The 15,371-nt window shown below is 38.2% G+C and overlaps 1 protein-coding gene across 1 annotated transcript in view; it reads left to right on the top strand.

Annotated features, from left to right (window-relative positions):
- Positions 1–15,371, top strand: part of soat1.S (sterol O-acyltransferase 1 S homeolog) — a 32,280-nt gene that overhangs the window by 12,937 nt on the left and 3,972 nt on the right. Inside the window, 10 exon segments of the mRNA NM_001093559.1 lie at positions 166–308; positions 2,775–2,834; positions 3,444–3,551; positions 4,488–4,770; positions 4,850–4,928; positions 10,141–10,222; positions 12,295–12,340; positions 12,596–12,725; positions 12,836–12,933; positions 13,998–14,096. Of these exon segments, the coding sequence (NP_001087028.1) occupies positions 166–308; positions 2,775–2,834; positions 3,444–3,551; positions 4,488–4,770; positions 4,850–4,928; positions 10,141–10,222; positions 12,295–12,340; positions 12,596–12,725; positions 12,836–12,933; positions 13,998–14,096 (1,128 nt within the window).

Raw genomic sequence — 15,371 nt, 5'->3', positions numbered from 1 at the left:
CTCTCTCTCTCTCTCTCTCTCTCTCTCTCTCTCTCTCTCTCTCTCTCTCTCTCTCTCTCTCTCTCTCTCTCTCTCTCTCTCTCTCTCTCTCTCTCTCTCTCTCTCTCTCTCTCTCTCATGCCTAATGTTAGTGTGCATTTTTATCTGTCTTCTGTACTATTACAGCACTTGAAGAATGAGCTAATGAAGGAGGTGGATGGCCACTTGAATGAATTTGTAAATAACTTGATAGAAGAATCCACAGTCCTGGAGAGCATGTCTGCTGCACCATCATCTGGAAATGTAGAGAAAGACAGCAACAAACTCAGGTACAGCAGCCTAACTGTAGAAGAAGCAGACCCCACGGTCTGTGGAACAGAAAGCAGGGTCTGCATCCTCTGTAGCAGTAAAAAAAAATGGCCCCCTCCCCAGCCTTTTCCTACTGGAGAGAAGCAGATAGTGGACAGGCAGGGAGGGATATCTGTGCAGCAGGCCCCTCTGAAGATATTTTTGCTGGGGTGCCTGGCAAACACTAGCCTCTGCTCAGGTGAAATAAATCAGTTCTGAAAAGAATATAGTACCATACATAGGAAATTAAAATATGCAAAGGCAAAAAAAAAATACAAACTCTAGAGAATATAATACAACAAAAGCAGTCATATATTTAAAAAAAAAAATTTATCAGGAAGGTAAAATGAAATGTATAAAAGTATCTAGTTTAGAAATTCAATTATACTCTGTTCACAGCTTTCACTTAAAAGCTATGTGTTTTTTAAGTTCTCAATCAAGCAGTTTGCTTTAAAGGAACAGTAACACTAAAAAATGAAAGTCTTTTAAAGAAATGAAAATATAATGCATTGTTGTGCTTCACTGGTAAAACTGATGTGTTTTCTTAAGAAACTCTGCAAACAAGCTGCTGTTAAGCCGTGAGGGCAGCCATTCAAAGTTGAAAAAGAAGAAAAGGCACAGGATACAAAGCAAATAACGGATACATTCAAACAATGGGATTTTTCCGAACCTATCTGTTCTGTACTGTGTATCCTGTGCTTGAATGGCTGCCCCAATGGATACACAGCAGCTTGTTTATATTAACTATAGTTGTGTTTCTAAAGCAAACACACTAGTTTTACCAGTGCAGGGCACCAGTACATTTTATTTTTATTCCTTGAACTCACTTAATTTTTTTGGTGTTACTGCTCCTTTAAAAGGTGTCAGTATTTATTTATAGGAGACCTGAACACAAAACAAAATACCTTCCATGCTTCTTTGCAGCTATGTTCAGTTTGTTTTAGCTGCCTTATTTTAACAGAACCAGGAGTGTAGAGAACAAGGGATAGAGAGGTACTATTAGCAATTACATTTACAAATAACTTTAACGTTATAGAAAAAAAATAATTAATTGGAGAGTTGTTTAGAATTGCATTTTGTTTCATTTCATTTATAAACCAACCCATTTAAATTGGCAATAAAGTAAGAACAACCCGTTCAAGTTTTTCCCTGACTATTTGTTTCATGCTTACTTTGGCAGAGGCTTTTGCCTGTCAAAACTGCTATATAAACAGTGGTTTTAGATTTCAGTGTTGTATTAAGTCTGCAGAGCAGATCTTCCAGGTAGACTGTTTTGCAATGTCCACTTTACAGAAAAAATGACAATACGCCATACTCTCCTACATTAGTGCATTGCATATTCTGTCCTAAGTTACATTTCTGTAAGTATACATGCTTTGCAAAAAAATATTATTTATCATTAACCCTTCCATATGCTATTTTCTCATCTAAAGCTGGCCATACATGGGCAGTTTTAGCTGCCAATATGGCACATTCAGAGTTTGCAACTTCTCTTTGTATGCTCCCACTCCTATGGTCTCCCAGATAGATGAGCAGAATCCTGTTGGGGTGAGGTCCGGGTTTGCTTGTTGATGCAGTTCTCTAACAATGGCCTGTATATCACAAACACAAGGAGGCCTATTGGGTAAGATAGCTTGTTTGGTAACTTCACCAAATAAGTGGATCTTCAGGTGTATGGCTACCTTGACTCAGGTGATGTCATTGACATGAATGCAGCTAGTGACTGTAACTGCTTTGTCTTTCCTGATAATTCATATGTGCTACAACCTCTCCTTCCTTCACTATTGATTGCATCGGCAGGTTATCTTTCCTTCCTAAGAAGTATGGCATATGATGAATTGTAATAGCTGCAAACCCAACCAGTATCAACTATTGGCTCACTTATTGCTAACAGAAATGTGAATACTGTGTGTGGTCTCCTCTGCCAAAACAGAGGAGCACATTGGAAAGAAAGATGACATTTAAAGATGGCTATAAAACTGCACATTTGTGTATAAATCATATTTGTTTTGCTTAGGGTGAATTTAGTTTCTTAATATAAATTGCTTTGCACTAACAGTTTAATGTTATATCAGTCAGTTGACAAAAACACAAACATTAAATGAGAATACAGTGTCCTTATTGCATAGCTTTGTTCTTTGATCTTTGTTTGAAATCCTGCTTGTTTAATATGAAAACAATAAAAACAGTTAAAGAGAGAATACAGTGTGTTCTGATCCAAATTTGTTTTTCTTTCTTGGTAATAAGAACAAACATGCACTTGCAGCTATACTTGGATTTTTGGATTAACCACCTGTTTGTGCAAAGCTGTTCTACAGTATCCATATGCTGCTCTAGTTATTTTGAGTCTATAAGCTCAAAGTGGCTAAAGAATATGATGAGACCTAATAATGGATGCTGTGGCACCTTTTTTCCTTTGAGTAACTTTGTCATCTGTTTCATTACAGAGGACTGAGAGCCCCTCCTGAGCATGGAAAGCTCTTTGTTTCAAGGCGTTCCCTTTTGGAGTAAGTTGGCCTTACCTTAATGTACAGTAATGTTCTCTTATTTATACTTTGCTCTACCATAGAGACTGATTACTTATGTTGCAAGACCTGTAGTGCCTGAACACCACAAGTTGTACTTAGTGAACTAGATGTTAAATCCTTTACATTTTATTTCTGTGAAAAAGGTGCTCTTGACAGTTATAAAACTGATAATGAATCACCCAGATTAAATGAAGGATTCCTTATCCTGATCTTTTATAGCAGTTTATACTAGGGATGCACCGAATCCATGATTTTGGGATTTAGCCGAACCATAAAACCTTTGTGTAAGTTTTGACCAAATACAGAACCAAATCCGAAGGACAAAAGAGAACTGCACGCGTTCAGTTACATCTTATTATACTTGTGTGGCAAAATGTCACATGATTTTAAGGTTTCGAATTGGGTTGCCTAATCCCGAATTAATTTTATTTTGTTTTGATGGTTCTGAATGGTCATTCAGGCTGTTCACCTATAGATTAAAAGCAACCAAATTTTCTAAACAAATATTCAGTCAGCGGGCTAGAATTCTCTGATAACAGTCCCATAATTTTTCAGATGTCTGATATTTGATACTGTTTTCATCCACAGCGAACTCTTTGAAGTGAATCATATTCGTACCATCTACCACATGTTTATTGCTCTTCTTATACTCTTCATCCTGAGCACTTTGGTTGTGGACTGTATTGACGAGGGCAGGTAATATTCACCAGTTTAATTTTTTTTAATAAACCTCCTTCCTTGATTCTTATAATATCCTGAATGACAAGTTAGAATAAAACTTTTTTTCAGAAGGACCGTAAAATTGTATGTTTAACTTCAACAATATTTGCAAACAAATTACCCTAAGGGGGTAGGGAAGATTAAACAACCCATTTTTAAGGGGTGAGGGTAAATTTGGTGAATCCCCACCTTCCTCTAAAATTTTTTTAGAGTGCTGCGGTCACTTACTGAGCTTAGGGACCGACTAAAAATATACAGTACACATAGAATGTAAATCTCACAATATGAGGCTGATTAGTAATTAATGCAGATAATTACTACATGGCAGCACAGAAACCAGTTCTATTCGCATCAGAATTTAATAATCAGCCTTGTAGCATCAGCTTATATTACAGGCCAACCTCATTTTCTGCTTGAGAGCCCACAGAGCATGTGAGTGTCACAGACATTTTCCAAGATGGTGACCTCCTGTGACAAGTTTGAAGTCCTGGATCATTGCTGCCATTGAGAAGCTGAAACTTTAGGCTGGTGCAATAAGTTCAGTATATAAAATTTGGCATTTTTAGCTACATTCATTTTTAGGGTTTAATGCTCCTTTAAGTGCATTCTTTTTAAAGTAAGATGAGCTGTTGTAGAGCTAACTACTACAGAAACTGTGTTAGTAAACCCATTTGAAAATTAGGCACATGGCTTAGTTTGCCCAGGTCCATAACCCATAGCAGCCACTGAGCAGGAAGTATTTACTGGTCACCTGCTTAAAAGCAAACCTGGTCAAAATGAGTGCCTTTGATTACATATGGATGGGGGAAGATGGTTGTGATATTCTTAAACCAAAATATACTACAGTATTTGGTACTAATGCTGAGAGATACACATGTATGTGTTGTGTTATTGTTCCATTTTATATTGCAGGTTGGTTTTGGAGTTTGATCTTTTAGTGTATGCTTTTGGGAAATTTCCTATTGTAATCTCCACATGGCTCTGCATGTTTCTGAGCACCTTCATCATTCCCTATGGACTTTTCTCTACGTGGGCCCGGGGTTATCGGGCATCTTCTCATCGCAGCATCCGTTCTATTTTCTTTGGTATTCTCTTCATGATGTTTCAAACTCTGGGCCTTGGATTCATGCCTACATACATTGTGTTGCACCATGACTTACCTCCTGCATCTCGGTTTATCATCATTCTGGAACAGGTTCGTTCTTAAACCAGAGATATGTAAATAAAGTGAATATGAAAGACGTTGCTGCTTTATTAACTTCATGTCTTTGTAGGTCCGGCTAACTATGAAAGCTCATTCATTTGTAAGGGAGAACGTTCCTCGAATATTTGCATTTACAAAGGAGAAATCCTGTGAGTATTCTTTCAAATAGTTATGTGTCATGTAAACTCACAACTAGACTGGACTATTATCTTATTAAATGGACAGTATACCACCTTGATCAACATGAGTTCAGTAAATAGGACTCCTTTTGGCCACATTGCTATTTCTTTAAAGGGATTGTTCACTTTTTAACAACTAGTTGTTTTCAGATAGATCACCAGAAATAACTACTTTTTCCAATTACTTTCTATTTTCTATGTGTCACTGTTTTTCTGCTATTAAAGTGTAAAGTGTCATTTTTCATGTTCTAAACAGCTCTGGTAGGGGGGTTGCCGACCCTTTAAACCAGGGGTGCCCAAAAGGTAGATCGGTATCTACCAGTAGACCTTTAGCTGGTGATCAGTATGTATGTATGTATAACTTTATTTGTAAAGCGCTGTTAAGGAGCCTCAGCGCTGTAGAGTGCATAAAAGTACAATATAAACATTAAAAATATACTTTTTTTTGGGGAGACAAATCACATAATAAATATATACAGAATCAAATGACAAAGAGCTTAACTGCTATGTGTTAAGAGACATAGTGGGAAGGAGGTCCCTGCCCCGTAGAGCTTACAGTCTTAAGTGGATGAGAGGTTACAGGTACAAATTGGAGTAAAAAGGTAAGGCATAGTCAGTAGGGACAGGACTAGGCTAATGTTCTAGTCGTCCAAAAGTTAGACTCTTAGTTTTTTCTTGAAGAGATTGAGAGAGGATTCCTTCCGGAGGAATTCAGGGATGGAGTTCCAGAGGTAAGCAAGAAGCAAGATAGAAGGGTTTGGGACGAGAGGTGGCAGTGGATGTGGATGGTGTGAAGAGAAGGTTGCTCCGAGAAGAGCGGAGAAGACGACCAAGAACGTATAGTGAGACGAGAAGAAATGTAGTGAGGAGCAGAGGAGTGAAGGGCTTTGAATGTTAGTAGAAGGGTTTTATATGCTATACTTTGCTTAACAGGCAGCCACTCTAAGGATTTTAGTTAGGGTTGAGCAGGTTCCCTTTTAGGAGACAGCAGAAGGATCCTGGTAGCAGAGTTTAAGATTGATTGGAGGGGAGAGAGATGGGAGTCAGGAAGACCAGTTAGGAGAAGATTGCAATAGTCTAAACAGGATAAGATAAGGGCATGGATAAGTGTTTTGGCTGTTTATGAAAGAAACCGGCGTATCTTGGCTATATTGCGGAGGAAGAAACGACAGGTTTTGGCAGTATTATTAATATGAATAGAGAAGGAGAGGGACTGGTCAAAGATGACCCTTAAAGCGTGCTGAGTTAACCTGGTTAATAGTCATGCCATCAATAGTAATGGTGTAAGGAAGAGAAGGGCTCGGTTTGGGTGGAAAGACCATGAGCTCAGTCTTGGCCAAGTTGAGCTTGAGGTGGCGTTGGTTCATCCAGGGAGAGATAGCTACTAGGAAGTCTGCTATCTGGGTTTGAACGTCAGAGCTTAGTGAGGGAGTATATCTGAATGTCATCGGCATAGAGGTGATATTTAAGGCCAAATGAAGATATAAGGTCTCCTAAAGAGAGAGTGTAAAAGGAGAACAACAGAGGACCAAGTACAGAACCCTGAGGCACCCCCACATTAAGATCAACAGGAGGAGAGTATTTGTTTGCAAAAGTAACAGAGAAGGAGCGGTCAGAAAGGTAGGAAGAGAACCAGGATGCAGTTTGATTTCGGATACCAATTGAATGGAGAACTTGCTTTAGAACAGAATGGTTAACCCTATCAAAAGCAGAAGATAAGTCCAGGAGAATGAGAATAGGCAGGGCCCTTTGGCCTTAGCAGTCTGGAGATCATTTGCAACTCTACATAAGGCAGTCTCAGTGGAGTGTGCAGGTTGAAAGCCAGACTGCATTGGGTCAAGCAGATTATTGGTGCAGAGAAAGTTAGTAATACGGGAGAGGACGAGATGTTCCAGCAGTAGAGGCTAGCGGTAAGTGAGTGACAGGACGGTAGTTAGACAAACAGGATGGGTCCAGTGTAGCCTTTTTCCGAATGGGCTTGACACAGGCCTGTTTGAATAACGAGGGGAAAGTAGCAGAAGTTAGTGAGGAATTGAATATATGAGTGAGGACAGGATCACACTGTTTTAATCAAGGTGATGGTATAGCATCGAATGAGCAATTTGTTGATGGATAGGAGAAGTTTAGAGTCTTCCAGCTCAGATATACGATCAAAAGAGTTGAAAATGGAAATAGAATCTTTAGGGGGACTGAGAATATTAGTTTCTGAGGGGTGGGAAAATTGTTTGTAGATAGTCAACTTTGCTTTCAAAGAAGTCAGCAAATTCATGGGGGGTATGTTCAGGTGTTAGGAAATCATTTGTAGGGGCAGGGCCGGAACTAGGGGTAGGAAGAGTAGGCACGTGCCTAGGGCGCAAAGCTGGAGGGGTGCCAGGCACGCACCTTCTCTGCTTCTGCTATCCCCTAGTCCGGTCCCTGCTCTGGCCAACGTGCGCGTATCTTTGTTTTGCAAAGCACCCAATACGCGAGTGCGCATGCGTGAAAAAATACGAGTGCGCATGCATGAAAAACGAAAGTGTGCACTTGGGTTTTTTCACGCACTCGCGTATTGTGCGCTTTGCCGGGCCAGGCTGCCTAGGGCGCCTGCCCACGTTGGCCCAGCACTGTGTAGGGGGATGAAGTAATGAGTTGAATATTGAAAACAAGTGTTGTGGGTTGGATTTGTTGTTATTTATGAGTGTATTGTAGTGCTGTTGTTTAGCCTGGGAAAGGGCAGTACCAAGGCAGGCCATGAGAAATTTATAGGGGAAGAAGTCGGCTTTTGTATGGGATTTCCTCCACCTGCGCTCTGCCACTCACATACAGGAACGTAGAAATTGCATCTGGTTGTTCATCCAGGGACGGGCATTGCGGGTACGATTGCGTTGTGGCTGCAGAGGGTCATGAGCATTGATAGCAGCAGACAGAACAGAATTGTAGGAACTTACAAGGGAATCCGGATGAGAGGAAGTAGTGATGGAGGAGAAGCTAGAACTGAGAGTCCAATAAAGCAGTTATATCAACAGCACGGATGTTGCAAACCAGAATTTTTGGTTGAGGGTTAGCAGAGGAAGGAATTTGTGAGATAGAAAAAGAGAAAAGATGGTGATCAGATAGAGGAAAAGGATCGATGTTAAATGTAGAGAGTTTCTGGTGAAGACCAGATCTAGGCAGTGACCATCCTTATGGGTAGGTGTATTTGTCCATTGCTGGAGATCAAAGAAGGTGGTTAAATGGAGAAAGCATGATGACCACAAGGAGTTAATAATTGCCAGGCTGTCAGAGCATAGAAAAAAAAAAAAGAGAGCCATGATTCAAAGTCAGAGAGAAATGTGGCAGGAGATTTAGCAGAAGGAGGTCTGTAAACAACAGCTACCCGTGCAGCGAGAGGGTACAACAGTTGAACTGCATGCACCTCAAAAGAAGGAAACAAGAAGGAAGAAGTTGTAGATCTCAACACTGTCAACAAACCGCTTTTCTATATCATCCTCCTATTATATGCTTTTCATTCAGATATTTATTATGTTCAGGTTACATAAGAAATAGTTGTTTGTTAAATATAGCAATATACATTTTCCCATACACTAAATCAATATAATATTTAACATTTTCCATGAAACAGAATGCTAACAATGCTTTTATGGGTGTAGATTATAATGGGACAACATCACTAAAAGTAGACCCTACATTAATAATGTATTGGCACTCCTTCTGTAAACTGTTCTAAATTGATACATTTAGTTCATTGATACGTTTAGTACATTGATACATTTCTTATCTTTGTCCTTGCTCAGCAGAAACTCTGGGTTTCATTACAGGCAGCTGCTAGAATTGATACAATAGTTGCTAATATTCCAGAGATGCTGCTGAGAAATGTATTAACTAAATGTTACAAAATTGTAACAGTTTAGAGTCTGCACCTGAATTACTGAGCTGCCAGACTGAAACACTAGAGACAGAAACATTAAAATTTAAACTTAGATTTTGGAAAAACAGTAAAAAAAGAAATAATGGAAAGTAATTGAAAAAAAATCTTTATTTCTAGGGAACAATCTGAAAACAACTGAACTTAAAAAAAAATTTTGGAAGGTGAACAACCCCTTGAAGGGAAAACTATACCCCCATAATGAAAACTTAAGCAACAGATAGTTTGTAAAATTAAGTGGCATGTTAAAGAATCCTTCCAAACTGATACTTATATTAGTAAATATTGCCCTTTTACATCTTTTTCATTGTGCCACCATTTCGTGATGGTCTGTGTGCTGCCTCAGAGATCACCTGACCAGAAATACTACAACTCTAACTGTAACAGGAAGAAGTGTGGATCAAAACACAGAACTTGGTCTGTTAATTGTCTCATGTGACCTAATATGTATGGTTTGTTTGTGTGCACCATGAATCCTAGGTTCCCAAGGGCCGCCCTTATTTTTTAAAATGACCGTTTTCTGTTTATGATTACCCAATGGCACATAATACTAAAAACAGGGGCGATCCTGCCCAATTTGCCGCCCGAGGCGATTTTTGTTTTTGCCGCCTCCCCACAGCACTCACCTTCAGCGCCAGACAGGGGTCGGGGAGGGGGGGGGGGTCCACGTAGCTAGTGCAGAGAGCGCAATTGCACTCTCTGCACTAGAAAAGCCGAATTTCCGGGTTGAAAACTGGAAATTCGGCTCTTATTTACCAGGAGCGGCATTTTTGCCGCCCCTGGCAACCAGGGGGGTGCTGCTGCCTGAGGGGAGTGCCTCAACTGGCCTCATTGGCGGAGCGCCCCTGCTAAAAAAGTATATTATTATGAAAATGGTTTATTTGCATGAAGCAGGGTTTTACACAGAGGCTGTTTTATGCAATATATATATATTTATAGAGACTTACATTGTTCGGGGGTATAGGTTTCCTTTAAACTAAACAGGGCAAACAAAGGCTAAAAGTCGTTTTGTTTCCAGCTACTGATTCCTGCAAGCAAAACATGTTGTGGGGGTGTTTCTACTAAGCTTTCTATCTGTAATTTAGCTAGCTCATCGTATCACAGCAGGAGGTAGTATAATCCTTTAATCTACTCATTTTCAGTTGCCTTTTAAATTACCCAATTCATTTTGAATGTCCTTTCTGTAGGTTAATACTCTGAGCAACATATATGTATTGTTTCTTATAATCCGATACTTTTTAAAATCTTTTGTTCCTAATTTTTCTGTTTCTGTTTCAGCCATTGTTCCTGTTCCCCAAGTTACTCAATACTTGTACTTCCTGTTTGCTCCTACACTTATATATCGAGATAATTACCCAAGGTAAGAAGTCACTTGTGAACTTGCACTGCAGAGTATTTATTCATGTGCACATATCATTGTAAATATATATTTATATTCTATTTATTACAATAATTATATTTTATCCTATAACACTGTGTTTCTGTGACTCCTCTTACTCCCAATAAGGGCAACATGCTTTAATTCAGTATAATACTTCTTTTATAATAACCTTAATAAAGTCTTAATGTATTTCTTTTACCTTGTAGTTTGGGATTAAAGTAAACAAGAAAAAAGTTAAAAAAATCTTTTCATAGCCACGATGCCTCTACATACTATGTGTGTATCAGAGAACAATAAACAAATTGCCCTCTTAAAGGAGCAGTACTCCCACTTGTTTAAGGGCTCTTACTCGCGCGCATTTTTACCTGCGCTCTATTTATTGTTTGGGGGGGTTTAGTTTTCCTTTCAGAAATAATGAATCCTTATTGGAAGCAAAACCAGCCTATTGGGTTTAATGTTTACATGATTTTCTAGTAGACTTAAGGTATGAAGGTCAAACATATGGTAAGATCCGTTATCTGGCAAACCCCAGGTCCCAAGCATTCTGGATAACAGATCCCTTACTTGTATCCGCATGCAACATTGTACATGGTGGTACAGCTCATCTGTGTTTGGGTCATATTTTGTTGTACATAAGATAACAACCCTCTAGTAAGAAATAATGCTGGAGATGTATGTAGAATGTCCTCTAGGGCAGCTTAATATTATTTAATTCATATTGTTTAATTCTGTAGTTTAAAGGGATTCTGTTGCAGGAAAACCTTTTTGATTTTTTTTTGGTTTTTTAAAACGTATCAGTTAATAGTGCTGCTCCAGCAGTATTTTGCACTGAAATCCGTTCTTCAGTAAAACAAACAGATTTTTTTATATTTAATTTTGAAATCTGACATGGCGGTAAACAAGTTGTAAGCTTCCCAGGAGCTCTTTCATGTGACTCTAATTAATAAACTTCAGTCTCTCTTTATTGCTGCTCTGCAAGTTGGAGTGATATCACCCCCCTTTCAACAACTCCCTGGTAGATATGAGAACAGCACTCAATAGTAAAAATCCAAGTCCCACTGTGACTCCCCCATTTACATTAAGTATGAAAAACAATAGCTTACCTGAAATAAGTTCTATTGTGAAGTGTGCTGACTCATTCTGAAAGCACAAGACCAGGCAAAATGACCCGAGATGGCTGCCTACACACCAATATTACAGCTAAAAAATACATTTCATGAATAAAACAATTATATGGTAGTGTAAATTATTTCCAATAGTAATTTATAAATAAAAACGACTCCATAAAAATAATGTCAGAATCCCTTCAACCTAGTTCATTAAAGTAATACTATCATTGGGAAACATGGTGTTTTCACTCCTCACTCACTATGGAGTACTGAAATTTTTTTTTCTTTTAAAAGAGCAAATCTATTTTTTTTTTTTTCAAAGAGCAAATCAACTGAATAATTTTAGATTCTTTCAATATCCTGAATATTTGCAACCTTTTTATTACTGGTGCACAGCAAATTCATGTGTGTACTCCCCATCAGCTGACAACAGAGCCTTATCTGTTTAGCCTGGCCTCAGACTCATGGACATATAACAAGATAACAGCTGTCCTTGACACCTATCCTGAAGAACTCAACTGCCTGTTTTCATAGGCCCTCCACAAATGTCATTTTTTCGGACTCTCTGAATCTGCTTGTACAGTAAGGGCCATACATACACTTGTAAATAATTGTAGAATGTTTTCTAAGGGCAATATCTACACATTCTAAAAATACATTATGTATAGTGAGAGGCAGAGGATACAGAACCCCCAAATATATTAAATATACTAAGAGCAAATGGGAATTTTAGCATCAAATACATTATATACATTAAGAGGTAATGGGCTCTTACACTTCAGACATCACCTTAAAAGGCTCATTTTTTTCTTCTCTGGTATTCATTATAGAATGTAGGCCCTATTGTGTTCGAATTGTTACTGATTCAAATTAGCTTTTATCAGGATATTTAACAAGCTGCCATTTTAAAACAATGCCACATTTGTTTTTTGTTTTTTATAGGAATCCATCTATTAGATGGGGTTATGTTGCTACCAAATTTGCTCAGGTAAGAACTGAGGATAACAGAAAGATGCAGTAGAATTCCAGAGATATATGTAAAAGTTCTTCTTTTTTTATAATAAGTAACCAATTTCATTAGTGTTACATCACTGTGTTATACTGATGTGAAAAGTACATTACTAATTTCCCTAACGGAAAACTCAATTAAATCTGGCTTTCACTTTGTAACAGATAGTGACTATCATGTACACTTTGTTGATAAGATGCTGCTTCTCATATTATCTGTGGTGTTTTGTTTCAGGTGCTAGGATGTCTCTTCTATGCCTACTATGTTTTTGTTCGTCTTTGTATCCCACTTTTCCGTAACATAAGTCAGGAGCCATTCAGCCTTCGAGTCCTGGTACTCTGCATTTTTAACTCCATCCTTCCAGGTAATTGATACCTATGCAACATCTGGTATTTTGTATTTATATTACTCTTGACTACCAGGTGACCGTGTATGAACATGTGCAGAATCATCACTTTATCTCCTTTTTTTCAGGTGTTTTGGTTCTGTTTCTGGCTTTTTTTGCATTCTTGCATTGCTGGCTCAATGCTTTTGCTGAGATGCTTCGATTCGCAGATCGAATGTTTTATAAGGTAATAAGAAAATGTGACTGACGGTTGTTTCTTACTTCTATCTCATAATCTTACGCTTAGGGCAAGGGCACACTAGGGTATTACTCGTGTCTCTCCACCTGGTCTATATTAATGAGACGAAGAGAAGCAGATGGGCTGAAATCAGTGCTTCCTGTATCTGCATTTAAAAGTACTGTTTCTGCCTGTGTGTGGCTAGGAAGCAGAGCAGAGATCTGCTAGCAGGCATTTTAAAGGTATACTGTCATTTGAAAAACATTTTTTTTCAAAACACGTCGGTTTTGAAATCCGTTGGAGTGATATCACTCCTCCCTTTCCCTAACTGAACAATGAGAAGGTAACCAGATAACTGCTCCCTAACACAAGATAACAGCTGCCTGGTAGATATAAGAACAGCACTCAATAGTAAAATCCAGGTCCCACTGCGACACATTCAGATTAGGAGAAACAGCCTGCCAGAAAGCAGTTCCATCCTAAAGTGCTGACTCTTTCTGAAAGCACATGACCAGGCATACCATTATATGGTAGAGTGAATTATTTGCAATGTAAACAGTGTGATTTAGAAATAAAAACTGCATCATAAAAATCATGACAGAATCCCTTTAAAGTTGATCTCCACTCAGCTTGGCCCTGTGTAGCTGCACACAGATGGAAACAGTACTTGTAAATGCAGGCGCTTCCCTCTGACTGATAAATATTTACCAGGCGGATAGGAACTGGCAATACTCTAGTGTGCTCTTGGCCTTTGGTCCTGTTAGCTTTGCTGTACCAAAGAAAACATTATCTGAGTGTATATATATATATGTGTGTATATATATATATATATATATATATATATATATATATATATATATATATATATATATATATATATATATATATATATATATATATATATGATATTGTCCTGTTTAAAAATTCGGTTCTAAAAGTTACCAGTTAATTTGCTGCATACTACCACTTAAGGAAGTTTTCCCCTTTGCCTCAAAGCTGGAGCGGCACTGCATAGTGATACTACATACCCTTTACAGTTATGTCTGGCTAACAGAATAATGTGATTTTTGCAGGACTGGTGGAATTCTACGTCATTTGCCAATTATTACAGGACCTGGAATGTAGTGGTTCATGACTGGCTGTACTACTATGCATACCGGGACTTTCTTTGGGTGAGAACTGTAATGTTATGCAATTGGAAATGAATTATCAAATATTTAAGGGACATTAATCTTCTATTTTTAGCTTTATTAAACTATTGTAAATATTGGGTGATATCTCACTTGTTTCTGTAGGAAGACTGCTGTGGGGCAGCACTGGCTGAAACAATTCATAGTTAGTGCAGAGGATGAGCTGTTTTGCACCTTATGTTTTGGGCTTTAGCACCAGTCCAATGTCCCAACCCCCTTTTAGCAGTAAAGAGGTCTGCCTCTGAAGATGCCTTCATTTGTGCCCCATCTTCTTTTCTGCTGACTTCAGAGCTTATGCTCTTGGCTGCTGTCAGTTACTTAAACTTATGGACTGGCCTACACTATACATTGTATATACAATATAAAATTTACAATACATGACTGAATTGTAGTTCTTTGAGATGGAGTGTGGAAAGTTGTGCATTCTGCCTTACAACTGATTATTAACTGATTAATCAACTGAAGTAACACCAAAAGTTTTTTTTAACGGAATAACAATGTAATGTACTGTTGCCCTGTACTGGTAAAACTGGTGTATTTGCTTTAGAAAGTCTGCAATAGTTTATATAAACACACTGATGTGTAGCCATGGGGGCAGCCATTCAAGATTAAAAAAAAAAAGGAGAAAAGACACAGGATACACAGCAGATAAGCTCTGTAGTGTACAATGGAATTCTTCAGATTGTATGTTTTATCTTTTGTGTATCCTGTGCTTGAATGGCTGCCCCCATGGCTACACAGCAGATTGTTTATATATGTATTATATATATAGTAGTGTTTCTGAAGCAAATACACCAGTTGTATCCGTGCAGGGTAATAGTAAATTATATTGTCATTTTTAGTGTTACTTTTCCTTATCAGTCCTGTAGCTTCAACAGACGTAACCCAACTTTCTGCTTGTTGATTTCCAAGCTTCTAAGCAACAGCCCAGGGCATACTGAACCACTGGAACTCAAAAGGTGATCTAATGAGATCAGAAAACTGGAATCTTCGAGGCATGGATCATTACTTGTGTATGGTGCGGAACCCCTGGGTCAATACAGTAAATTTAAAATACCAGAATTTGATTTATTCTTTTATATGACTCTCTAATATTATTTAAGCCGTTTTGTCCATTATTATTTTGTTTTATTTGTTGAAAAAAAAAGTTTCATTTGTGAACCCAAATTTGCAAACCAAAACTGCAAAAAGATAACCAAAAGCCAAGTTGCAGGAATATTCAGAAAACTTGCCATTATTATATTATAAATGTATTTT

This window comes from Xenopus laevis, chromosome 4S (assembly GCF_017654675.1).
Source record: "Xenopus laevis strain J_2021 chromosome 4S, Xenopus_laevis_v10.1, whole genome shotgun sequence".
In the NCBI taxonomy this organism is placed as follows: Eukaryota; Metazoa; Chordata; class Amphibia; order Anura; family Pipidae; genus Xenopus; species Xenopus laevis.
This window is presented reverse-complemented; position numbering and strand designations above follow the sequence as displayed.